We start from the raw sequence: 26,993 nt of genomic DNA, 5'->3' as shown, positions 1-26,993 counted from the left end.
GCAATCAATTAATGCTCAATAAACAGTTGGCATTGTATAACCTCCCCACTGAACTTTGTGCAAAGAAATCAGGATGGCTGCTCAGTAAACAGGTCATCTGGAAGCAACCTAATAAAGCAAGCACTATGCCAACTATGATATGATATTCTGCGCTGAACAGAGTGTGCCCTGCATAGTCAAAGATAAACAAGTCACTGTTCCTTACCTTCTCACTGTGTTGCTAAGCCCACATTTTGATCCAGGACATTTAAGACGGAATGAATGGACTTACAGGATCATGACTTTAATACTGAACTTGGGACTGGATTACTCTTTCCTGTTTTTAGTAAAGTTTCTGCAGTTTCCCTCCCTTTGTTTGTACTGCACACTGCAAACGTCTGCTATAGGCCGCAGGCCGCGCCAAGAATCCTTTGGGGTTTATTTTCCATATTTCACTTGGAGTGCAATTTAAAACATCTATCCTGATTCCTGGCCAGAAGAAGTACAGTATGGCTGCTGTACACGGCAGAAGGTGATGTCAGAACAAGAGTCCCTACAGCAGACGTTTTCTTTTAAGTTTAGATACCTAAAATGTTCTTGTCAAAGAACAGCAAACCCAGAGCAGATTCCATCAAATTTTGTCCCCAGTAGGCTGGGAGAGAGTGGTGAGGAAGGCGAGAGAGTGGGAAGCAGTCAGTTTTTGTGGGAATATATATTATTGTTTCCAAAGATAAAGCCACCTTTGCTCAAACTAATTATTGTCTAATGTTTCAAGGTACCCCAACCAGGTAGGCTGAGGTGCCAAAAACCCTCCATTAGGATTCTAGTCCAGGGCTCCGAGACCTCGGGCCCAAGGCAGCATGCAGATTTGAACCCCTGTGCTTTGGAAGCACTCGGAATAACAATGCTGAGAAAGCCGACATTGCATCAGAAATATCGGTCAGGACAATATTTCCTGGCAATTGTTTGAGAAAAGCTTTTCTCAGAACTAATTGCTCCTAAGGGGGTTGCATTTACCTGTTTTGGGAGAGGGAGCAAGGATGGATTTTGAACCATTGTTTCCTACAATGAGACACAACGCTGGGAACGGGTCCAAAACTACAACATTTGTAATGGATCATCAAACAATTTCCCCCTCTGTCTTCATAAGGTGGTGGATGAAATTATCAATTCGTGAGAGATAAAGTGAGGGGGGTGGGAAGAGTTTTACAGGAAAGAGGGGAAATAATTTATCTAACTGCAAGAGTGCCACATTGCCATCTAGTGGTGGAGGTGTAGAACTCCTGCTTCAACCTCCCTGTGGAGTGGTCTCAGGCCTTGACATATCAAGGTTTATACTTCCAGAAAATTTGAGTATTGTCACATATTCTTACATCTCCAGAAAGGGAGAGAAGTAACTACTGGATCTGAATGTTATTACATCTGTTATCCAACACTTTCACCACTACTAGTTTTATCAAGACTGCCTCACCAGCAGGGACTCCATTTAAATTCTGGGCTTCTTGATTTAGGTTTTTTCCTTTCAGGAGTGGCAGCAGCCATGGCTACCCATTTTTAATTTTGTTTTAACCCTGTTACATAATGTTTCCAGTCAGCCTGTAGCACATAATGCAAAGTGAACAAAAGCGAGTGTATATCTGGAGCTCCTTCAAAAGTCTGAATTAAAAAATTCTGTGGTGAACCAAAACTTGCTTTCCATTCTAGTGATTTCCATAGTCATATACATTCCCCCCCCCCCATGCCAAATCATCACTTTTGATTTCAGGAAGAAATCAGCTATCCAACCATCACCAAACTGTTCCTCTCCAGATTTGGACTACAACTCCTCACTGGCTTGGGCTGATGGGAATTATAGTCCAAAACAGCTGAAAGAGATCAGGATGGTGATTGGCATATGGTGCCTTGGATAGCTATGATTTCTTGTTCCACCATGACCTACACAAAGGATGCAGACCAGGTTTTGTGTATATACTTCCTGTCTGCTAAGTGACCTTACAGCCAGCTTGGTCACCACAGCTGTCAAATGCAGTGAACTGGTTCAGATTCTTAAAATAGGAATGTTGCTAACATTCCTTTGTCCCTCATGGTCCTTCACCCTCTCCTCCGACCATTGAAGAAGCTGCATACGGTAACATGTGAAGAAAGACCCTTTGCATGAGTATGCAGCTCCTAGACCTGACGTAACTAGCTCCAAAACAAGCTAGTTCTCTTTATTTTCTTAAAGCACCATCATGCCCCCACCAAAACCTTATTCTTAATAAATTATCATAAAAGTGGGTAGGGGGGTTCTTGTGTGCATTTTGACTGGACACAAAGGGATACCGTATTTTTCGCTCTATAAGACACACCCGACCACAAGATGCACCTAGTTTTTGGAGGAGGAAAACAAGGGGGGAGGAGAAATATTCAGAATCTCAGAAGCCAGAACAGCAAGAGGGATCGCTGCGCAGTGAAAGCAGCAATCCCTCTTGCTGTTCTGGCTTCTGGGATAGCTGTGCAGCCTGCATTTGCTCCATAAGACGCACACATTTCCCCTTACTTTTTAGGAGGGAAAAAGTGAGTCTTATGGAGCAAAAAATATGGTATTTCCTCTTCATGTGGCTAGGCTATTTGGCTTCACACTATGTGTGTCTATAAGTAGGGTCAGACAGAGAAAAGCAAGCTACCTTGTGCTCAGGTAAGAGACAGGGGAGAGCGGAATGCTCTGTCTTACTTTGTAAATATTTGCCTTGCACCCTGGGGCTTCACTTTTCCCTGAGGCTGAGGGAATGTAAGGGGCCTGCAGTGGGAGCCTATTTACCCTGCATGACTGGCCTGTCCAGACTGCTAGCTGAGAAAAGCCTTATAGTTACAGCCCATAACATTATCTCTCCACGTAAGGCAGTTGTGAGGATCCTTTGGCACTCCAGATGTTGCTGGACTCCTATCATCCCTGGCCATTGGCCATGGTTGCTGGGGCTGGTGGGAGTTGTAGTTCAGCGACATCTGGAAGGCCAAAGGGTCTCCACACCCAGTTCTGCTGGGCCGGTTACGTTACTGTCCGACATAAAAATCCAAGAAGCCTGTGCAATCCAACATCCTGCTTTCCACAGTGCCTAACTTTACTGGTCTTTTAAATAAGATTTCTATTGACATGAGCTGAGAGCATGACATAACTCCACAAACTATAGGAGGCAGGACATGTGTGCAATAGCCTTTTCCCACTCCTGTTCCCCAGCAGCTGGCGTTTATTTTTAAATTTGTTTTTATTGAAATATTTTCATAGATAACAAGGGTACATAAGTCTGTTTTCAACCATAGAGTCCTTTCTACAGGTCAGTTATATTCAGTTTTAGATACTGCTGTCATAGACATTGTGAAGTTGTGGGGGAGAGAATCAGGGAAAGAAGAGGTGGGGATAATGATAACTGGCATTTAGAGGCCTGCTACCACTTATACTGGAGACAATATATAGCCATTGATACCCTTGTCCCTCCCATGTATTTGTGCCACAAGTCCCCTGTTATAGTGGGTCATGGTAACATACAATGACCAGGATTTCATTAGGGGTTGGTGTGTGCACTAGCTAGGACATAGTAAGATTGGTTGGCCAGCCCTACATCCCTTGCAGTTAAAACCACCACCAGAACCAGTCACCTGGTGAGGAAGCCACTTCCCAAAGGAATTATATGAGCTGGCACTCAGCAACAATTTGTGATGGAAGATGGAATAATCCAAAATAGTATTGTTTATACTGAACTGCATCAATCAATGATAGGAACCTACCTGAACCCTCAGATCTTCATCCCAGGTCTCTCTCCAGATCGCTCCTCTGAGGATTATGACACGGGAGAGGGCCTTTTCCAGTTGCAGCTTCCACATGTGGGGTCTGCCTGGCATCTTTTTGGAACCAGGTATAAACTTACCTTTTCCCCTCTGGCCTTTGCTGGGCTGAGTTGATTATGTTTTATTGTTAGTGTAAAACCAAAGCTTTCTGTTGTTGGGAGGGATTGCTATAATTTTATTTTAAAGCTACATATTTTGTGGCTTTTCTTCCTTTCATGGTATAATGTATTTTTCTTTATATCCATAAATGCATGTCATTTGGAGACCTTTCTAGGTAACAAGCAAGTAATGAATAACAATATTTTTGCTGACGTTACGACTTTTAATATATTGAGACAGAAAGTAGGAGACAAGTTGATGCGAGTCCACAATACATGCCTTGATAAATGCTGTGCCTAACCCTAACTTGGACTGATACATCTGCAGGGCCAAGTCATGATTGGCCCTGCTATAGAGTTCATCTTGGAGGCAGGAGGTGTCAGGAAGAAGCTGACAGACCATGGAGCTAGTATTCTCCACTTACTTCAGTGGGAGAACTGCAACATTAGTTTCACAAGGAAAGCCTTCTATCATAGAATCATAGTTGGAAGAGACCACAAGGGCCATCGAGTCCAACCCACTGCCAAGCAGGAAACCATCAGAGCACTCCTGACATATGGTTGTCAAGCCTCTGCTTAAAGACCTCCAAAGAAGGAGACTCCACCACACTCCTTGGCAGCAAATTCCACTGTCGAACAGCTCTTACTGTCAGGAACATTCTTCCTAATGTTTAGGTGGAATCTTCTTTCTTGTAGTTTGGATCCACTGCTCCGTGTCCGCTTCTCTGGAGCAGCAGAAAACAACCTTTCTCCCTCCTCTATGTGACATCCTCTTATATATTTGAACATGGCTATCATATCACCCCCTAACCTCCTCTTCTCCAGGCTAAACATGCCCAGTTCCCTCATAAGGCATCGTTTCCAGGCCTTTGACCATTTTGGTTGCCCTTCTCTGGACACGTTCCAGTTTGTCAGTGTCCTTCTTGAACTGTGGTGCCCAGAACTGGACACAGTACTCCAGGTGAGGTCTGACCAGAGCAGAATACAGTGGCACTATTACTTCCCTTGATCTAGATGCTATACTCCTATTGATGCAGCCCAGAATTGCATTGGCTTTTTTAGCTGCCGCGTCACACTGTTGGCTCATGTCAAGTTTGTGGTCAACCAAGACTCCTAGATCCTTTTCACATGTACTGCTCTTAAGCCAGGTGTCACCCATCTTGTATTTGTGCCTCTCAATTTTTTTTGCCCAAGTGCAATACTTTACATTTCTCCCTGTTAAAATTCATCTTGTTTGTTTTGGCCCAATTCTCTAATCTGTCAAGGTCGTTTTGAAGTGTGATCCTGTCCTCTGGGGTGTTAGCCACCCCTCCCAGTTTGGTGTCATCTGCAAATTTGATCAGGATGCCCTTGAGTCCATCATCCAAGTTGTTGATAAAGATGTTGAATAAGACGGGTTCCTCTTCATCCTGGAGAAGAGTGACTAGTGGGGTGCCACAGGGTTCTGTCTTGGGCCCGGTCTTATTACTCAGAAGGGTGGTGGGAATGGGTGATTGGCTGATAGGTGTGGTAAACCTGTTGACGACTTAACGACTGCAATTGGTCTTACAGGAAAAAGCAAGGGGTGAGATGGCTAAAAATAGCTTTATCATGTATAATGAGTAAGAATCCAATGTCTCTGTTCAGACCAGGTCTCTCCATGGTTTTAAGTTTGGTAATAAGTCAACAGGTTTACCATACCTATCAGCCAATCACCCATTCCCACCACTCTTCTGAGTAATACCCCTCCCCACCCTCTCACTATATATAAAGATCTGGAAACTTCTGTTTCAGTGTATCTGAAGAAGTGTGCATGCACACAAAAGCTCATACCAATAACAAACTTAGTTGGTCTCTAAGGTGCTACTGGAAGAATTTTTTTTTTATTTTGTTTTGACTACAGGAGACCAACACGGCTACCTACCTGCAACTGTAACAAAAACTAGGTCAGCGTTTACAACGCCCGCAAAGCATTAAGGGATTTAGTAACGATCCTTTCCTCACCCAGCATATCTAACCAGCAATCTGAATTATAGTTAAGCTTGACTTACATCAGCTGAACTGCAGTCTGTATTCACCCCTCCCTCCAAGCAGTGAGTTTAAGATTCACCATCTCCTTCTCCAAGCAGAACCACATTCCAAGCCCTTTTCGAGACTCACCCAACCTTCAGGAGATGTCCTGGGGGGGGGGGTTAGGGGCAATGAGGGTGGCAGTGGGGAGAGAGGATGGAAAATTTTCCCTTGGGCAACTGCTGCTTTAGATGCAACCCAATGTGTGTATTTTATTTGGCTGGCTAATGTTAAGTAATGTTAAATAAGCAGAAAAATATTTTATAAAGGAAATATGTATGGACACAGCTGGGTCAAATCAATGATAAAGAATTCTGAAGGGAAACAAGTACATAATGTTGACTGCATGGTCTGAATATTTCCCGGAGAACAAAGTTGTTTAGTATGTAATTCTGTCACTTAAAAAAAATACAGCAAAATTGTGCATCCTGTAAAATTTGGACAAGGTGCTTGGCAAACAATATAAAAAAATTCAGCCATGGCTTCCTATAAGCTTTGGAACACAAAGCCCTATTACTTGTAAAGAAATAGTCAAGCTGGAAAAAACCACCATAAATATTTTCTCTTACATTTCCGTTCTCTTAAAAAGAAAAAAATCAAGACTGCCTGACATTTCTGCCTATATTAAAAAGAACCAGGAATGGCTTCAAAACAATTTAAAAATGTAAATAAAACACTTCTGTATGATAAATTTTATATTTGACTTCCTTTAGCAATGTTTCCTTTTGAAATGTTTTAAGGTATTGTGTATGTATGTCTCTGTGTGTGTGTGTGTGTGTGTGTGTGTGTGTGTTGTATAAGATATATATAATATGCTGTATTATATGTACATTCTGTAGTTGATTCTGTACATTATATTCTGTAGATAATATTTTAGTTTCCTATTAAGTATGTTGCTTTGAATGCATACTTTATATTTCTTCAGCTGTAAAAAGCTTTGAGATTTTTTCTTAAAAATATAAATTGTATAGAAATTACCGGTAAAGGAATATATTATTATATAATAATAATTTAGTAGTGAAGTCCTAATGAGTTAATAGGAAAATGATTCTATGAACCTCTGAGTTGTGCCCCCCATAATACATTTTTCTTCTTAGTTATATTTTTCGAGATTGATTACAATAAAACTGCACTTAAAATGATTTAGGATTTCAAAATAATTGTTTCTCTTTGTTATTTTACTTGGTGTAAGATCCAAAGAACCAAAGACAAAATAAAGTTAATAAGAGCTATCTGAAACAGTCCTGGGCACTGTACAAAACATGCTGAAATTTGTCACTATCCCTTTGACATTTGAATGAGCACACATACACATGGGAGGGCAGGTACGTCTTTTAATGCCTTAGCTTTGGGTTTTTCAAAAATGAGCACAGGGTTTTTTATGTTGTAGTAATACATCTTTTATATGTACAATGCTGCAACTGTATCGGTAATAAATGACATTAATGATACTTTTTATAACTCAACATGGTGTATTTATAAAATGAATTTATCAAAATACACTTTGCACTAGATAATAAATAAAGTCCAGCCAAACCAACCCACTCAAAGTTAAAATTAACTTTGGTGGGTTCAAATGTGGTATACAGTTCATGAGTTCTATGCTTACTCCTTTACCCTGCTCTCCCCCCCCCCCCCCGTGATGCTCATATTTTGGGCTAAGGAAACCCTTGTTTTTCCAGCTGAAATTTCTCATTCCACATCATCTTCAGCCAAGCACTGTGCACTTACAATTCTCTGTAAAAGAAAATATTTGAATCATCTTAGAGTAATAAGACTCTCTCTCGTCAGGTGAATTACAGAATGAGTTGCAACCTGCAAAATTAAATTTATATTCTCCCTCTTCTGTGAAAATCAACATTAGTAAGAAGACAGCAGGTAAACAGCAAGTGCAGCAAGGATCTAATAAGCTTCCTAATCAAAATACAGCATTTATAAAAATGAAATTGTGCAATATTTGGCCAAGTGAACATCAACCAAACTTGATGCACCTGGGATCCAGTTATTAAACTTGCATCTATTGCTGCTGTTAATATTTTACTCCGCTTGCTTTAGTTAGCTTGAAATTAACTAACTAAATGAAACAAATACCAAGAAATCTTGGTTATGCAGGTCTCTTATGTTAAGCCAGAATGAAAACACTGAAAAAGCCCTTTAGCAGTTTTCCAAATTCTGATTGCAGCTGCAAGCTCTTAAGAACCCCAGGTCTGATTTGTTTTTAATTCAAGTTTTAGATCTGTCAGAAATGTCTGACGAGCAACAGGCTGTGGGTGAAATCCAGAGGTGTCCATTTGCCAGTGGAAGCAACATCCAGCCATGGTATGGGAGTCCACTTCCTGTCCTCTGCAACCGAGTGCTGCCTAAAATATGCTCAAGAATGAATGTTGGGGGACCCTCCAGAGTAGAATGGGGGCATGGGGAAGAAAGGGGAAAGCTGCTTGCATGGCATCTAATGTTACCCAGTGGTTTCCAACACAGGAACTCATGCACAAATAAGGGTTTTTACTGCTCCTCACGGAGCCGCAACCACTTTTGGAGGTCCTCTCTTTCAGGAATATCTTGTTAATTCATACTTCCACATATGCTCACCTGAACAATATGGTTTGAACTAACCGCCTTAACAGATGGGGCTGTCAAAATAGTATAGGGAAAGTTCTATAGTGAGGAATCCATCACTGCCCTTTATACCACCCGTTGCCAGCACTAGTATCAGGTGGCACTGACAATTAAAGCAAGACTGTACCACAGAACAGGGGTAACAAACACGGTGGCCTCCAGGAAGTGGGACTAAAACTGTCATCAGCCCCAACCAGAATACCAAATGGTCAGATATGATGGGGCATGAAGTTAAGGGCAAGCTCTGAACCCCAGTCATTTAGGATTTGGGAGCTGGGTGGACAGCTGCATCATGAACCAACTGAAGATTACAGACAATCCTCAAAAGCAGCCTTTCACAGAACACATTATCAGAGGACATCTTGGGAGCTAGGAATATATAAAACTGCTAGATCATCTTTTCCCTTTAATTCTGAGTTATATGTGAGTTTGTTCAGACACAGTAAACCCTTCTTATTGAAGGGAAGCAAATAATTGCTCTTGCACATTGGAAATCTGCTTTAACCCTTTCAACAGGGTTGCATCAAATTGTGTTGTTCCACTCACAGAAGGCTCACTGATTCAATGAAAGCTTCTGTGAATGGAAAGCAGGAGGTAACTAATTCCCCCGCCCCCCTCTGCAACCCCCTTCCACACTGCCCAGAAGATGGCCTGAAGGCAAAACAAGGCCAATAACTTGCTGAAGCTAAGCAGGTCTGGGTCTGGTCAGTGGCTGGATAGGAGACTGCCTGGGAACCACATGTGTGCCATCTTGGATTTCATAATGGAAGAAAGGCAGGATAGAAAATAAATTCCCCTCTCCTTCCATTCACAGAGGCATCAAAAGAGTTAACAGAAACACACTTCTGGCTATAACCCAGAGTAGCTGCATATAGTAGGAATGAATATTACGAGGTTTGAGAGCTACAGTTGTTCTGACAAGCAGTCCTTGGTCTCAAGGACAGCAAGCAAGCAGGCAGTAGGCACAATTGCCAGAAACGCTGCTTGCATGAGCTGCTTGAGAAGTCAGAACAGCACCATAATATGAGAAAGGCAAAAACACCACCAGGTGCTTGCTTCTGTTCCCACTGGACTGATCCCCAGGGCCTTTTAACACCACTGCCTTGTGGGATGCTAGTTCCTGCTCAAGTGAAGCTGTTTTGTTTCAAGTGCCCATTGTATCTTCTGTGCTGTTTTGAGGACTAGAGTTAAAAATGGGATATATTTGCACTAAATGAAACAAAACAGCGCCATCACTTGCTCAGTTCCAGTCAGAATACCTCCCTGATTTTAAAGCCAAGTCTACCAATGTGATGAATTAGGTAATTATCTCAATATCAGCAAAACCAACAAAAACTATTTGAAAAGTTGCAATCCTGAGCACATTTTCTTGGGAGCAGCAATGCTGTTAAAAATCAGTGGGAACAAACATGCACAGGAGCAGGCAAACAATGTTGATTGCGGCTACTCCTATTTCAAAGTACGAAAAGGAGTGCAAAAAACAGCTTTCCATACCTGACTAATTGTGGGGAGTTTAGTGAGAAGCATCTGGAACACTGGTGGCGGAAGCGTCTGCTGCAGAACTTGTAGTAACTGCTGCGGTTGTCCACACACAGCAATGGCATTCGTCAAGTGATCAACACCCTTTTCATATTCTCCTGTAAAATACGAAGCATGTTAAATTGGCTTAAAATTGCATGCCATAAACTTCACCTTCAAAGTAGATTTGGAAGCATCAATGGAACAAATGGACTATTTAGAACAAATGAACTAAATAAAGTATAGTGAAGCAGAGCACACCAGCTTGCACCCTGAACCTTCTCACATTAAATGGCAAGGTCAGTAGAGGGATTCCTTGTCTTTTTGCCTAGAGATACTTAGAATCCCACCATGATTCTACCCTGGCCTTCAGGAGGATTCTAGCTAAACACACTTAGAAAGACACCCTTTCAGAATTCTGGCATCAGCCCATAAAGGTCCTGGCAGGCATGGGGCTGTTAGGAGTGGAGTTGACATAAGCAGCCCCTCCATGCTTTAGTTCCCCATGTAACCTCTGAAAAGCTGAAGAGGACTTATTTTTCATCTCAAAGCAAAACTGATTCAACAATCAGTTTATGATTTGTTACCAGAAAAATGGAGAATCATTAGCTGTGCACTTTCATTTGTCACTCATCTTCAGTTAATAGAAAATCTTACTGTATATCCAAGGGAATTTAAGTCAATTTACCAACACTTTATTCCCAGATGCCATTTTTAATAGAAAATAAAATTGAAATAATTCCTAACTACCCTTCAGACAATATTTGGCTTAGTATCCCAGAACTGAGAAGGACTTCTGGTCAAGGTACAGTGGTGCCCCACAAGACGAATGCCTCGCAAGACGAAAAACCCTCTAGACGAAAGGGTTTTCCGTTTTTCGATGCGCTTCGCAAGACGAATTTCCCTATGGGCTTGCTTCACAAGACGAAAACGTCTTGCGAGCCTTGCAATTTTTTTTTCGCTCCCCCCCTTTTTCTAAGCCGCTAAGCCGCTAATAGCCTTTTAGCCGCTAAGCTTTTAATAGCCGCTAAGCCGCTAAACCGCTAATAGGGTTGCTTCGCAAGACAAAAAAACCGCTAGACGACGAGACTCGCGGAACGGATTATTTTCGTCTTGCGAGGCACCACTGTACTCATTACGACTAAAATAATTTTTTTCAAGTAAATGGAGGACAGTAAACCTCATTTACCCAACTGATAACAAAATACATGATTGAATTGAGACTTTGAGAAAGAAAGGCAGAAATGCTCAATTTGACACCATTTCACAGAGTACTGGAATGGACACTACAACCAGAAAATTCCCAGGTAGATTTTATCATTTATTATGTCATCTTTTTAAGATAGGGTAGTTGTGATGTAATCATGATAGGAAATTTCTGACTTTTAACAAAGGAATTTTAAATATGACAGGTCTTTTGCAGCCTGGATCAGTGTAGCCAATGTGGCAATGTAGCTCCAGACGTTACTGACTCCAATGCTCATCATCCCTGAACACTGGCTGTGCTGGCTGGGGCCTACAAAAGTTGTAGTCCACACACCTGGCCAGTACATTGGTGATTCCCAGTCTGGATAGGGTACTAAATCTGTACAGTGGTATCTCTGGTTGTGGACGGGATCCATTCCACAGCTCCGGTTGGATCCTGAGGTTTCCACAACCGGAGGGACCACTTCTGCGAATGCGGGTGGCGTGGTAGACCGCTTCTGCGCATGTAGTGAAACCCAGAAAAATACTTCTAGGATTGCCACATATGTATCCCGAAGGATGCATAACCGGAGGTGAACATAAGTAGAGGTTCCACTGTATTAGATTTATATGACATTTAAGATGTGCTATCTTGTTAAATAATGGCTGTATCCGGATTATGAGATCTAGGCTTATTAAGCTGAAATATAAACAAATCTCGCTGCCTTGCACATAGCCACTTCACATGCATACAAACCAGGAAGCCCTCAGTTAACTATTGTTCCCCATTATGTCCCATTTCAAAATTTAGCATTATTTGAACTGTAAGATCTTTTACTCCCCCATTCCCCCACATTTGTAAAAAATTCAACAACCTTGTGCTAGTAGTTCCTCGCCCAGCTGTATCTCTTCAAGGAAGAACTTTTGAACAGCTTCAGCATCTTTTAGATCAGGCAACTGTAACAATGACATTTATGCAATCAGCCATTTATAAGTCACAACAACCCGTTCCTCACATATGCTTTTAAATACAGTACTTAAGAGCATTCTAGTAGGGTTTTTTAAAAGTTAGGTTTTTAAGCATTGGCAAGATGCTTGAACTCCTGAGATCACCTCCATATCAGCATTTGTTACAGAACTGAGCCACACTCTGTGAAACCTCTTTCCATGGAAATAATTAATTTAGACATATATCCATGGAAGGGGGACTATGGAAAGTGCTGTCCCCAGCCCTTCAACATTCCCCCCTCAAAAAAGCAGTTTTCTGAGGGTCAGTAATTCTCCTGAATTGCCTATGATTTGGGGAGCAAGGGCAACTGCCAGAAAACACGAAATACACTTTTGGTGAGTGGTGCAGGAAATTATCTGGATTCAAGTTAACTAACATAGATCAAAAAAGCTGTTAGTACAGACAGCAACCATTTTACGTGTCCAATTATTGCACAATCACGCACGCACATGCTTGTCGCTGCCAACCTGGAAGTGGCCCCAAAATGGGGTGGAATGGGGGAGGCTTATGTGTGCTTTGTTGATGCGTGTGGGGGTCAGGAACAGAACCCTTGTGCAAAATGGTCACTGCCTGTATGATCATTTCAAGCCAAAATCCAATTTGAAATGAATTCTGTACACCATGTATAATGTACCACAACTAAAACTGAACTCAAGACAACAATGTATCAATACCTTTGAAAGTCCTGCTCTTTCTTTGGCAAGTTTCTGCTTCTTCCGTCCTATGAATTAAACACACCACACATTTTCAGGTTCTATATTTTGGTAATCTACTGAAAAAAAGGATATATTGATCTTTGAATCACAATACTATTTGCACTCCAAACTGACGTGGGGGGAAGAACAACACTTGGACACTTTGAAATATCATATAAAAATAAAACATAATATAGCTAGGGGTCCATATTTGGATAAGCAACCATCTACAAAGGCCTGTATATAGAGAATTATTTATAAGAACTTATGCAAATTTACATCTTATACTCCCTGGAAACACACTTCCTAGGATAAAACTATTTCCCCCCTGAGCTCACTGCAGGCTCTATACAGCAGGAGGACCACTGCTACCAGGAGTGGAGGTAACATTTTAATAACTGTAAGAAGCCCTACCACCTAGTGGCATAATTAAATACAATGTTGCCTTGAAGCACACTTCTGGGGTGGGGGAGCTATTCTGCCTCAATTTGTCACATGCCCTATAAGAATAGCGACAGAATGGCAGGAATACTGAACAGCTACAGAGAAACAGTTAACATATCACATGTCCCAACATCACTTGACTGCCCCATCACCCAGAGACAAGTTAAGGGCTTCCTATTGCATTATCATGCAAACCGTACTGGAAGAAAATGTTATCAAGAAGTGAAGACAAAGCACAAAATATTTACATTGTTTGTATGAATCCCTGAAAAAATTCAGCACAGAGAAGCTACCAGCTCAATTCTGAGAACATGTTTCACAATTTGGCACTTAAAACAGTTTCTGTGAGTGTGTGTTTTAAGGAAGAATGGTCACGTTAAAGAATGTGAGGTTTTTTTATTGAAGAGGTGAAATAATGCAGAAGTATGAGAGAACTTTCTGCATTTTGGATAACTCTACATTTTTCTCTTGCATCCATTCTTATCCTGGAAGTTATAACAGCAACAGTACCAGGAGGGTTTGAGAATGCATAACAGTATAGTAAGTACCTAAGAAGTCAGGTTAACTTTACAAAATTCGTTCTCCCACTCCCTGTGAGTCCACTTCCTCCATCTGGGCTCGTTGGAGGCTTCATCACCTTTCAGGGGGTACTTGTGTAATAGGGGACTTTGAACTCTCTAGGATTCTAAATCACATGGGAAGTCTACATGAATAGAAAAGGCTGCATATGTTCACTTTGCAACACCTGAAAGGTGACAAACCCAATCACAGCGTGAGAGGGATGAACATGGGACAAAATAACCTAGGTGGTCTTTAGTCATTTTTCCACGCAGGAGGAAAAATCTCAACAGCTTGATTAAGATACTTAAGTTTTTGGAAACCTGTGCAAAACGAAGTATCAAAAAATGCAACAAGCTTCTGCACTCCCAGGGACCCTTCTCAAAACACGTGGCAGGAAACACGATATACATCAGAATGCTACAGCCCATCCCAAATTCCAAGAGGATTCATGCAGCAGGGAGCATGTGTTTGCTGCACGTGCACACACATTAGGTTTCTGAGTGCATCCAGTAAAAAAAAAAACCACACTAGCTGGGTCCTAACAGCGTGTGAAGCGATCCTCATCCAAACAACCTGCAGCTTGTGACCTTTGAAATGAAGGCCAGCCTGGCGATGCAAGGGAGCAAGGGGAAGAAGGTCGACCACGCCACAAGCCACTACAGAAGCATGCCTACAGAAGAAGAGGGAGGCCTGGTTTTGCTTTGTCCTCGGGGCTCCGCAAAATCCCCGCGCCCGCTCATGGCGAGCAAAGACCCTCCTCCATCGCGCCGCGGAAGGAACCGCAGCCTCGGAGGCAGCGGGGCTTCCCCGGAGGGCCACCCTGACAGGCCCGACCGGCAATCGAGCGGGGGGCAGGGAGGGAGCCAGGTCGGAGGGGCGACCCAGGGCCGGCTCCGCGCGGGGTGGGGAAGCGGCTGCACGAGGCGGCGGGCGGCCGAGAGCGACTCACGTTCCCGCAGCCGGTTCTTGAAGTTGGGGTCGCTCCTCCTCTTGCGGTCGAAGTAGATGCAGTAGCCGATGAAGAGAGCCCCGCAGAGGCCCGCGGCGATGGCGCTGCTCTTTCCCCCCATCATCCTGCCTGCCGAGCCCGCCTCGTACTTCACGGCCACCTTGGAGCCAGCAGAAGAGGAAGACCCCGCCCACCGCGGCTCCTCTCGCTCACATACACACACGCTACCTTCGGCGGGCGGAACGCGTCATCAGCCAGCGACCGCCAGCCGAGCGCATGGGCAGGAAAGCGAGCCGTTTCCCAGCGGCACTGCGCACGCGCGCATCGCTTTCCGCTGGAGCGTGGCGCATGCGTGGTGGGTTTGCGCCGGACTCTTCCTCCCCCCCGCCCCCTTAAACTATGTGGAAGGAGTCACGTCTGTTTTAGCGTCCCCGGGAGTCCGTTTACTCTAAGCGCGTTCCAGGCTAACCTCTGTGTAAGGGTGTCGCGGGCTCTTACGTTGCAGGCATAAAACTGCTAGGATACAGTACTAGCAAATCTTGTGGGATCAGCACTGTTGCAGTTTCCATGGAATATGTTTGATGGTTGGTACAAAGAATTCCCCAGTAGTTTCCTGTGCTAGATTAGAAGTCTAGCAGGTCGCCTTCAAAGAAACAGATGGCCTAATCAAAGTTTACTTACATTAGACAAATGCCTCTTAACTTTTGTTAATCGACACTCATTTCCCCTATAACCTGTCACTGAACTGACCAAAATCACAAATAAATTGTTTACATGTCTCAGCCAGCTCTGGTGGCAACCTGGGAGTCAGTTTGGGTACATATACCAAGTCTATCAAAAAAGTCTGTTCTGTTACACAACCCACAAAAATCCATGATTAGCATGGCCAGATTTCTCCTGACTGGATACTACATGGACCTTTTTGGGATACCTGCTGCAAAGATAATGATATAAATAAAAATTAAAAACCTGCTCCTTTTCCCTTGCAGGGTACCCAAGAGCCCATATAAAGTCCTTTTGTAGGTTCTCTATAGGTAGGAGAAAATAACACAGCGCAACCAGAGAATATTGAGAAGCAAAGCAGCTAGTAAGCCTGATCTTTATTAACTGTTGCAACAGGATGCTCCCCCACACACAGGAGAGAGGAGGAGGACCCTGAGCCATATGCGCAAGCCCTTATATAGACATTTTTGCCATTTGCCACCCTGGAGTCCAAGACCACCCCCAGATACATCAGAAATCTGAGTACATTGTTTATATCCTGTCTGGCAAGTTACCCGATTTCATTATCTGGGTTTTGGCCACTCTTTTGTTATTAAAACTACTTAATTCCTGAATCTAGGTCACAGGCTCACACCCTGTTCTTATCTTGAATGTGCCCTTAAGACAGGATTTGTGAGGAAAGAGACAATGGGGAGGTTTCCCACTTTGACCTTGCAGAGAAATATGAGGTCAATTTGTTCAGGACCCTTTTTGTGCGGGTTTCAGACGTGGTTTATATATATAGTTATGAACATTTTTTTATATATATGTGACCTTAAAATTCTTATAACAACAACAATACAACAGGTACAGTTGCAAGTTTGAAATACAGGAATGAAGTAATATGCATTCTCTTTAAAAGTATTTTCATCAATTGGTTTAAATACGGGAAATCTTTTTTAAAAAAAATCTCCAGAAGCAGGAACATTTAAACTTGGACATGGAGATGCAATTTGATAATGTGGTGATTTTCAGCTTAAAAGTATTGTTATGAGTTTTGGGGGGTGGAAGTAGGCTAGATGCAGAGACCCTTATAATTCTTGGATCCAGCAAGGGCTAAAATCTAAGGAAGGATTCAAATTCCTGGAATAGCCAGGCTAGCTTCTTGGTTTGATAATGGCCCTCTAAAGAAGTGGCTCAGCACCAAATAGGTGCGTCCTCTTCCTCCTGCATGGGTGGGAGGCATCAAATGTTGCCAAAGGCCACCCAAAAAGACCTTGAGGACAGCGGATTACCTTGAGCTAGAAGCTGGAAGACTCTCTTGGGGTGTTAATGCTATGAACCCCTCCATTGTAGGCTCGTGGTATATATGTGTAAACAGACCATATATCATGAATACACCTTAGTCTCCACTGTAAATCTTTCCAATGGAAACACGAAACCTAGGTAAGCACCTGGAACCCCTGAAATCTTACACTGCTCGGAGATTGGGGTGGTGTGCAACAGTATACTGCTGAAGGTTTGGAAACAAACTTAATGTAACAGTAGAACGGACAATCACTAGTAAAAACAGGTTTGTAAATGATCAAATGCTTGTGGTTAGCAAATCTTCTTTAAGTAAACTTTACTGGAGTAGACTGTCTCTTTCCCAAATCACTACATAGTAAGTGGAGACGGGCTAGTAGAATTGTTATGTGTTGAACTTTCTTAGTGTGACTTCTCTTGTTAATGTTATGAATTAATCCAGCTTAATTTCTAAACTCAAACTCTGGAGACAGAATATGCAGAACTCCCAAATGACTATGAAATAAAATTTATTTAAAAATACAATTCAAAACTTGCAGCATAACTATTTCAAATGGATTTTCTCGGTTTCTTCTTCATTATGTGTTTTGACTTGGTTTTTTTGCTCTTTGTCATTGGGGTTGCTTTTTCACCAGCAAAAGAGTTACTTGATAATCCTTTTGCATTTTTCAGTGAAGAAGACTTTGAATACTTCAGTCCAACAGGACTCTTTACATTCTTGACTAAACTCTTCTGTGGAGCTTTTTCTTTTTGAACACAGTGTTGCACTCGTAGCTTTCTTCCTTTCAGTTCAGAGTTGTTTAGCTTCAGTGCAAGGTGTACAGAATCTGTAGTCTTTGAGGAAAATAAAGGGCAACATCTAAAATTAGGCGTTCATCTTACATCTTAGTAACTAATATTTATTTTCCTTTCAGAAAAATTCAGAAAAATAAAAAAATCACTTTACAACATAATCAATAAACAATAAAACAAAAATATTTAAAGCAGCTAAATTAAAAGGGGGGATTGTTTTTTTTTAAAAAAAAAATCATGTCAACACATCCACTTTAAAACTAGGCAAATACAGGTCTACCCTAAATGACCAGTAAACAGAAGCAACATAGCCACTGGAAAGCTATCCAACTGCCTACAATTTTCTTCTTTCGGATTAAACTATTATTTGGAGCATGAAATGGATGCAAATTTTCCTGCTTACAAACACATCAACTGTGAGCAAGTCTGTGCTGCAAACAAGGTTTCCTACTTCAACTTTCTTCCTTTAATCCTCCCCCCCCCCCATGAACATGTCACTGAAAAATTAAATATAGATGGCCCGGCACATCAGCTTGGGAGTGTGTTGAAAAATTCTGACTCTGTGAAGGTGTTAGAAGTAAGACAGATTAAAGACACCACCTGCTAGCAGCAGAATTTGAACGTTTTTGTCTCCGTCTGCAATCTTAACCCCACTTACTTGGAAGTAAGACCATTGAATTCAGTAGGACATGAATAAGACATGATGAGGACTGAGCTTTTAGTTCTTATGACAACAATTCTATTTGCTTGACTACAAATTTAGTTATAGATATTTCAGAGCGGAGAGGTGATACTTGGCAAAACTCGGGAATCATGCTGTGCGAGACTGCTTGTTTTGAACTTTTCAATTCTGTAGAAGTTACTGCATGATAACTGGTGCCTTCCCTACGCCAGGGATTGGGAACCTGTGGGGCTTTGGACTCCAACTCTGAAAATCTCCAGTCAGCACCGTCAGTTGTCACAGATGACAGCTCCCCAACGCTGCACCATTCAGTTGTAGAGGTGTCTAGCTATGATGTCACCCTCAGTGGAGTCGGCAGTAATTTCTATCAACTCTTTAGAAGGTGCATCATTGTAACTGCCATAACAGTTTTAATGTTACATTGTTGCTAACAGCTGAGCATATGAAACCAGCTACCCTTCAATCACAGCAAGTGTTAAGTGTTAATACAATGTTAAGTTTCTGTCATCACAGATACTGAATAGCTATTGACGTACCTCAAACAGAACGTAACCAAAACCTTTGCCAATGCCTGTGCTCCGATCTCTCACAATTCGTACACTGATTACATTTCCACATTCAGAGAAATGGTCTCTTACTGTCTCATCATCAATTTCTGTAAGCAAACATTTTTTTAAAAAAGTATGCTGGTGTTAAAACATAAGTTTTAGGTATGTGCCAAAAATTCAAAATATTTTCATTTAAAATTAAAATGTAGGACTTTTTACTACCAGCAACAACTACTTTAATGTGACCTGTTACAATATATATATTTCTGTTAAGCTGTAACAATAAATCATGTGCATCATCTTATTTTTGTGGCAAAACAAATTATTATTGATATATCTGAAAGCAGCTTTTAAAAATGAGTATACATTTATATTAAAAGCTTTCTAGATGCAGTCTAAATCTTTTATAGTCTGCAAAAGCTACAAAAAGAATGTATTTCATAAGGATCTCTGAAACTGTCATTTTTCTGCAAGAGAATTCTACATTTGAAAAGAAGAGTGTAAAATTTCACCTAACACTTACCATAAGGGAGATTTCCCACAAAAATAGATCTCTTGTTATCGTGCTGTAAAACAAGTGAACAAGAAGAATTGAATCAACAGTCTAAGGAAGCAGCTAGGGGCGGGGAGTTTCTTCCTACAGCAATTGAATTACTTACACATGCAGATTTTGAAGCAAGGTCAACTCTTATGTGGAATCCACTGGTAAATTCTGTTCCATTACTATTAAAGCCACAACAGGAAAAAATTATCAGAAAAAAACAGCTACCTTCCTAGTTTGCACAGTGTGTTACTTCAGAAAAGGTATTTACAATTTAGGATATGTCTTTTGTTAAGATTTATTTAATTAAATGCATGTCATAATACTTTATAAAATTCAGCATCAAGTATTCTTTTTTAAAAATACCATTTTAAGGCGTTATTGGCTGCACATTCCTCCTTGAAAACGACATAAGCATTAATGTACTTCATATTAGGATGCACCATTCGCCTAAAGGGAAAAAAATGAAGTTTACTATACATTTAATTACAATTTACATATGTACGTTTGCAAGCTGAATGGATGGCTTTAGAACAGGGGTGGGGAAACTGTGGCCCTCCAGTTGTTGTTGAACTACAACTCCCATCCTCCTTTGAATTTGAGTCCAACAACTTTTGGAGAGCCAAAGGTTCTCTACCCCTGCTTTAGAATATATTGCACAATCCTCAGCATGTTTGCTAAGACACAAATTCCACTGAATTCAATGGTACTTAGCAAACATTTTAAGGAACTGCCTAGTTGTATACGTTCTTCATCCGGAATACACAGGATCAGCCTCTCCTGATATTTCTTCATCAGTACAAAATTGTAAGACAATTTTGCTGGAATGAGACAGGGCCCCTTCCTGCCCCATTAGGAAGCATCTTAAGGAGTCTTCATTTGGCTAAAAAATGCACTAGTTTGGCACAATGGATGTTGAAATCAATCAGCAATAGTAAGGAACTGGGTAGAAAAATAGTTTCTACCTTTTCCAAGTAGGAAGTTGGATGTGGCTTTATTATGCCACACAAGTACTACTCACTGCTCTACCATTTATACCAATCAACAGAATGAATGGCAGAATAGCATCACTTCCCAATTTATTCCAGAACAGTAGAAAGAAACCCTGGTCTTTAGCAAACCTACTGAATGTATTTATTTTGAAAATAACAACAATTAACAAAAATTAACTGCTAAAAAGAAAAAAAATTAAGTGAAAATGTGTAGAGTTTTCCCACTCTAAAAATGAAACACATTTTATTTAAAAAAAAATATTAAAAAATTATAACTTACTTTATGGCTGCCATTTTTTTGGATACAGTAGCCTCAGCTGGAATCTGGAAAAGGAAGGGGGGAAAGTAGTGCATTAGTTGGTAGGTGTTGTTCCGTTATCATATCACATTATGAACTCAACACCACACTAGATCCTTCCCTAATCTCTTGCTGGAGGAAGGACATGGGTTTCTGAGGTCATGTTGATGCACTTCCTGCTAGCTACAAAGCCCAACACTATTTGGAAGAGTGTAGATACAGAACTTGGGAAGATGTGTGCTAACTATAAATTATTCCTTGGCTAAGCCCAGCCATAACTGGTTTACACTGGGTAAGATGCTTTTCTGCTCCTACCCTGCCATATCCCCCCTCACCTCCTTTGCTTCTCCAGCTTTACTTCTTCCTGTTCCAAATGGCAGCACCATCGCAGCTGCCTGTTGTGGCCCTTTAATACTGGAACAAGCAGTAGGTAGGTAACAAGAAAAAACAGCATATTTTCTACTGTGACAAATTGCCAGCCACAAAACTAACCCTTTTGTTACGGAAGCTGTATGAGAACCAAGTGGCAATAGCTCATGGATAAAGTGGAAGGAGCCACTACTTTCCCCACATACAGCACAATTTTGCTCTTGCCCAGAGACTCTCTCCCCATGACGATACATGCAGCTAATGTTATAAAAATCAACAACCAAAACATACCAAAGAGCGGAAACGAACTGATTCAATTTGCCCATATTCTTTGAAAAACGTCTTCAGCATCTAGATTGAAACAAGCATACGGTGTAATTTGTCAGAGCAAATGTGAGCAAAAATAATAAGCAGCAAATATTTCATTCATACAGCTTGATGGTCCCTACACAACTTTTATCTGGCTCATGGTATTAAGGGCAAGAAGTACAACATCTTCTAAAAAAATTAATGGGGGGGTAGTACAACACAGAACTGGGAAATCTGGTTTATCTGTAACTGAATTATATAATCTTCAGTTAGGTCAAAGAAGCACAGAAAAATATATGGTGCTAAAACTTCTATAAGGATAAAAAAATGGGGGCATGGAGATACCATATGTGACAACAAACTCCTGAACACTTGCTATACTGGGGACCATAACTCCTCTGCCCACAAACTTACCTGTGCCTTACAACTAACAGGTAAATTGCCCACAAAAATTGTTCTTTTATTCTTTAGCATTTCCTCAGCCGGGTTAACTTGTGTTTTCTTTTGTTTTAGTCCAGCATCTTCATCCGAAAGCTTTTGGGAAATCAATTTAGAACGTCTATTTTTCAGTTTTTGTTTAACTCGTATTTCTTTTTTCTCCTCCTCTTCATCTGCTTCATCCAAAGCACATTCCCTTGATAAACCATGAAAAGGTACAACAACTTTGTTAGCAGGTGTTTTTTTAATGGTCACAAAAAATCTATATTTTAACTCTACTTAACCACTGTCTGGGGAAGCGGCGGGTGGGGTCGGGGGAACAGACAACATTGCTAGAGAGACTGACAACAACTGTATTGAAAACATGCAATTACTGTCACTCAAGCAACAGTCAACAAACCTTAGTGGGGCCAAGCATGACATAAATGAAAGCTACAGTCTTACACGCTTATAAGGGAGTAAATCACACTGAACTGAATGGCACTAAATGGGATTTGCTTCTGAGTAGATATGCATACAATTTATACTCTTAAGAGCCAGTGCATATTTCACATGCTTATGCTGAAATTCTGTGCATATTTACCTGAGAGTAAGTCCAACTGAACTCAGTTGGGTTTAATTCTGAAGGAACATGCATAGTTTTTTCTATTAATCATTGCTGGCCTTCAAATTGTTTTAATTAAAGACAGAGTACCTTTACTTCTACAACAGTGCCACTGCTCAACGAGAAAACCCAAAATTTATTGTGCCTTAAATCAATCTATATTTCTAAATTCTGTCTCATTCCTAGTACCCAGAGAAGATAACCAATCAACAGAAATGACAAGTATGATAGAATTTGGTTTATATTAAGTGCTGCAAACTAAAACAAACAGTTTAGACTGTAATACTAACCCTACCTATCTGGGAGTAAGTTCTATTGAATTTGGAAAGACTTACTAATGGTCATCAAGTCAGACCACAGGGGAGTGAGGACACATGGTTGCCTTTAATAGATTATTCTGAACTTAATCAGTTTTAAAGTGTTTCACTTACCTGCTTGCTACCCTTTCCTCTGCAAGAGAGATATCCTTCTTTTTAGCTTTTAGCTTTTTTTTTAAAGGCTCTCCTTTACTAGATGAACTCTTAACTTCTGTGGCAGTTTCTTCTTCCGCAAGCTTCCGTTTCTTACATTCCTTTTAGAAAAGGGATTTTAAAGAATTAGTTAGAACGTGGTTAGTTAGAAAGGGGTTGGGGAAATACAAGGTCACCGGACAGCAATAAGATAATATACTTTGTACTTTGGGGACAACTTAAGTTTTAAGATGCCCCATCCCACTCCTTTATTCATGTAATTTTTATGTGAAAAAATACCTTAAGCAACTTCTCACATGTGATTTCAGATACAGTGGTACCTTGGTTCTGGAACTTAATCTGTTCCGGGAGTTGGCTCAACTGCCAAAACTGTTCGAAAACCAAGGTGCAGCTTTCGATTGATTGCAGGAGCTTCCTGCACTCGATCGGAAGCCGCGGTGGATGTTCGGCTTCTAAAAAACGTTCGCAAACCGGAACACTCACTTCCAGGTTTGTGGCGTTCAGGAGCCAAGCTGTTCAAGTACCAAGGTACCACTGTATAAAATAATCTTGAGGATCTCACACTTTTGAGATGGTTTTTGTAATACTGTAGTCTGCAATTTTAGAATGGGAGATAATTGCTCAGGGCACTCAAGAATAATACCTTGTTTGTTATGTTGAAAGGTATTTTTAAACAGCAATTTTTAAAAGGTACTGATGATTAGAATTAAACTGAATCAGGTGTAAAGGGCTTATTGACTCTCTTTTAAAGGTCCATTTCATAAGTTGCACCTGTATAATCAGAGTCAATACTACATGGGCTAGTCCCATACTACAGAAGCCACACAAGAAGCAGGTGAGTTGGGTTTATAATGCAGTTTCTACAAACATGAACTGTGCAGCATTGGACCAGCCTTAGTGAAAACAGTTCTCATGCAACACTGGTGAAGTATTAATCAGGCCTCTACCAAAACTGAAAAACACATTTATTTATTTTTAAAAGAAAATCCTATGTTGTTTTGATCGGTAATCACACAACCAACAAGACTGTATTGGGTGGGTGGGGGATTTTCATCAGGTAATTTGGGGGGGGGTGAACATCTGGATAAAATTCTGCTTTCAGAAGCCCAATGTAACTTAGAGGCTCTGTCTATAATACTTGTTGGTGGCAAAGCACTCTGTTGATTCTTCTCTGTCAGAAAGAAGATGAAGCATTACCAATGACAGTTGACAAATATATTTTAAGAGCACCTTTAAGTTTCATAAGCTTCCAATGAAGGAAGAATCATTAAAATATTTTATGGCACCCAAGACCTATCATGATGGCACAGCTGCTGTTTTTCAGAATCTAAAATATATCAGCTGCTTGTTCCTCCACCCACAACACCAAAAAGGATGTATCAACAGTTTCAAACAAGAACATAGTGTGAAAAATAAGGGTGCTACGACCATCCTTATGTTAACAAAATGATCTGTCATCTTCAGTGTCTGTAACATGAATGCAAACAATCTCACAGCCTGGTTAAGGAGTTGAAATATGGAACTGTTAACAGCTAACATCTACAGTTTGCAGTCTTATTTAAGGGACGTCAAGCATTCCAAATGCTGGCATACTTCAGTACTGGGAACTGAACTCACATTTTGGGAATTACATAGGTAAAGAAATGTGCTTACTCTTGGCACAGCAACATACACTGGCTGTATTTCAGCCTCAGGAGCACTGAAAAGCTGGACCAGGGAACCTGTGACACGTGCGGTGGGTTTATTTTGAAACAGACTGTTGGCCACTTGACCCACAACATAATCTTCCTTTGATACAGTGGCAGCATCTTTCTCACATGCTTTGCTATTAAAGAGATAAAGTTGGTCATCAGATCCCATTTAGTACTGTCCTATAAAGCATAAACTACAGGTAAAACAAACCAATAATCATGCAAAAAACCCAAGCAGATTGTGCATGTCATTACTTTTGAAGAATTAGTACAATATGAGTGGTTCATTTGCTGTAAGTATACAGATGGAGAAGTCTCTGCACATACGTCTGCTTCCTGAGCCAATGGGCCATAGACTTCTGGAAAAATAAACACATGGCACTTCACAAGCAACAGCCTGCAGTTTTCCCTACTTTTGCTTAGATGTTTCTACCTTGCCTTTCAATCTTACAAGATAATTTCCGCAGCAGTTTTCCAATTAAAGGAAAATATAATGCAAAAATCATTGACTGCCTGGAGATAAGCTCTGATTCTTGTATGATTACTTTTACATTGCCAGAAATCAATTTCAGGTATGCATTTGAGAGAAGGAGCAATTATACTGTCTTTCCAAAAATACTGCAAGTGGTTTGTCTCAAAATTATTTTTAAAACAAAACTTTATTAAGTTATTTTGCTGTGTGATGTGACAAATATTAAATTTAAGGGGTACCAGTCTTGGTATATTAGGAAAGATTCACGCACCACTGCAGCTCATCTGCAGGTGCAGGCAGGTCCTGCAGATGTCTGTGGGAAGGGGGGTATTGTTTTGCTGCTTTGTTTTACTTAGTTACTTGCTTTTATTATTTATTTTATTTTCTGAACTGCCCTGAGATCTTATGATGAAGGGTGGTATATAAATCTAATAAATGAAATAAATAAATGTTAGAAAAATATTTGCCAAGAGTGAAAGGCTACAGAAGTGCATAAATCTTCCCTCGTGTACCAAGTCTGGTACCCCTTGAACTTAAAGCTTTGTCACATCACATAACAAAATAATTTTTTACACTTTTGTTATTTAAAAAATAGGAAGTCAAACTACTTGCAATATATCTGCCATACATACTCAGATTAATGTGTAGCCTTAGCATTTTACTTCCTCTAGCTTAAAGTGCTAAAAGCCTCCTAAACTACACAGTAACCTGAGTAAGTATGGCAAATTCCTTCATTTAACTATATTTAGGTAATTTATAGAAATCAGAAAAATCAAAACAAGACAGAAATGAAGTACAGTAGTGAGTGCACAACTTATGCACATTTAACTTGTGCGCATTCAGTTTTACACACGTCAAAAAGATTTCTAAAAAATAAAAAACGTGGTGGGGATCCAGGGAAAATTATTTTGGCAATCGCACCTTTCACTGAACCCAATGGGTTTATGATTATACACGATTTTAGCTTTAGGCATAATCCCCAGGAATGTAACCCCCTCATAAGCTGCAGGCTTGCTGTAACACAATCAGGCGGGGTCTGGAGGGTCGGCAGGCAAACACAGCGGCAGGAGGGGATCAGAAGGGACCGCGACGGCGGGCGCCCAGGACTCCTCTAGCACCCGAGGTGAGGGGGGGGATGGGAGCCGCGGGGCGGAGGGGAGAGAGGGCATGGCGCGGGCCGCGTTCCTCACCCGGTAACGGGGCGAAGCTTGGCCGCCTTGGACTGCTTCATCTTCATCTTCGCCTTCGCCACGCTCCCACTATCGCCGCCGCTCGAGCCGCTTCCGCCCCCGCAGCGCCGCGTGAAGCTCAGAGGAACACTCGGACGTAAACTTCCGGTTCTTTTACGCCATTTTACTTCAGCCTCCCCATTACGTGGTGCCCTCCAGCTGTTCTAGACTTCCGTCAGCCCCAGCCAGTTTGGGGGGGCGGGGATAGGAGATGCAGTTCAAAACCTCAGGAGGACATCATTTAAAAGTGTGTCTGGAAAGCCAGAGAGCAAGCAGAGCAGGAGCACAACAGCGCTCTCCCCCGCTTGTGACTCCCAAGCATAGCTGTCAACTTTTCCCTTTTTTAAGGGAAATTCCCTTATTCCGAATAGGATACCTCGCAAGAAAAAGTTGACAGCTGTGCTCCCAAGCAAGGAACAATGGGGGGTCTGCCGATGTCGCTGAACTACAAGTCCCATCACTCCTGGTCATTGGCCACGTGCACTGGGGGCTGATGGGAGTTGCAGTTCAACAGGATCTGGAGGGCCAAAGGTTTCCCCACAATTGGAAAAGCCTGGGACTAGCTTTCGAGTAAACTTGCATTGGATTGAACTGTGAAAAGAACGGCGAGTCTGTACGGGAAC

The 26,993-nt window shown here is 41.3% G+C and overlaps 2 protein-coding genes across 2 annotated transcripts; both read right to left on the bottom strand.

The window, feature by feature from the left end:
• Positions 1–7,265: 7,265 nt before the first annotated feature.
• Positions 7,266–15,169, bottom strand: TOMM20 (translocase of outer mitochondrial membrane 20). The gene is made up of 5 exons (XM_081904985.1): positions 14,929–15,169; positions 12,954–13,000; positions 12,146–12,227; positions 10,062–10,204; positions 7,266–7,688 (listed from the first exon to the last, which is right to left on the bottom strand). The coding sequence occupies exons 1-5, from the start codon at positions 15,050–15,052 to the stop codon at positions 7,644–7,646; spliced, it is 441 nt and encodes a 146-aa protein (XP_081761111.1). The 5' UTR covers positions 15,053–15,169; the 3' UTR covers positions 7,266–7,643.
• A 2,258-nt stretch (positions 15,170–17,427) lies between these two features.
• Positions 17,428–26,492, bottom strand: RBM34 (RNA binding motif protein 34). Its single transcript, XM_081906914.1, has 11 exons — positions 26,332–26,492; positions 24,632–24,803; positions 22,940–23,079; positions 21,881–22,100; positions 21,449–21,508; positions 20,771–20,814; positions 19,865–19,948; positions 19,617–19,680; positions 19,481–19,523; positions 18,946–19,064; positions 17,428–17,769 (listed from the first exon to the last, which is right to left on the bottom strand). Exons 1-11 carry the CDS (start codon positions 26,376–26,378, stop codon positions 17,485–17,487), a joined length of 1,278 nt encoding a protein of 425 aa, XP_081763040.1. The 5' UTR covers positions 26,379–26,492; the 3' UTR covers positions 17,428–17,484.
• Positions 26,493–26,993: the final 501 nt, after the last annotated feature.

Source organism: Podarcis melisellensis, assembly GCF_964234715.1.
Source record: "Podarcis melisellensis genome assembly, chromosome: 3".
Classification (NCBI taxonomy): domain Eukaryota; kingdom Metazoa; phylum Chordata; class Lepidosauria; order Squamata; family Lacertidae; genus Podarcis; species Podarcis melisellensis.
Note: the sequence above shows the minus strand (reverse complement) of the source record. Positions and strands in the feature narration are given on the sequence as shown.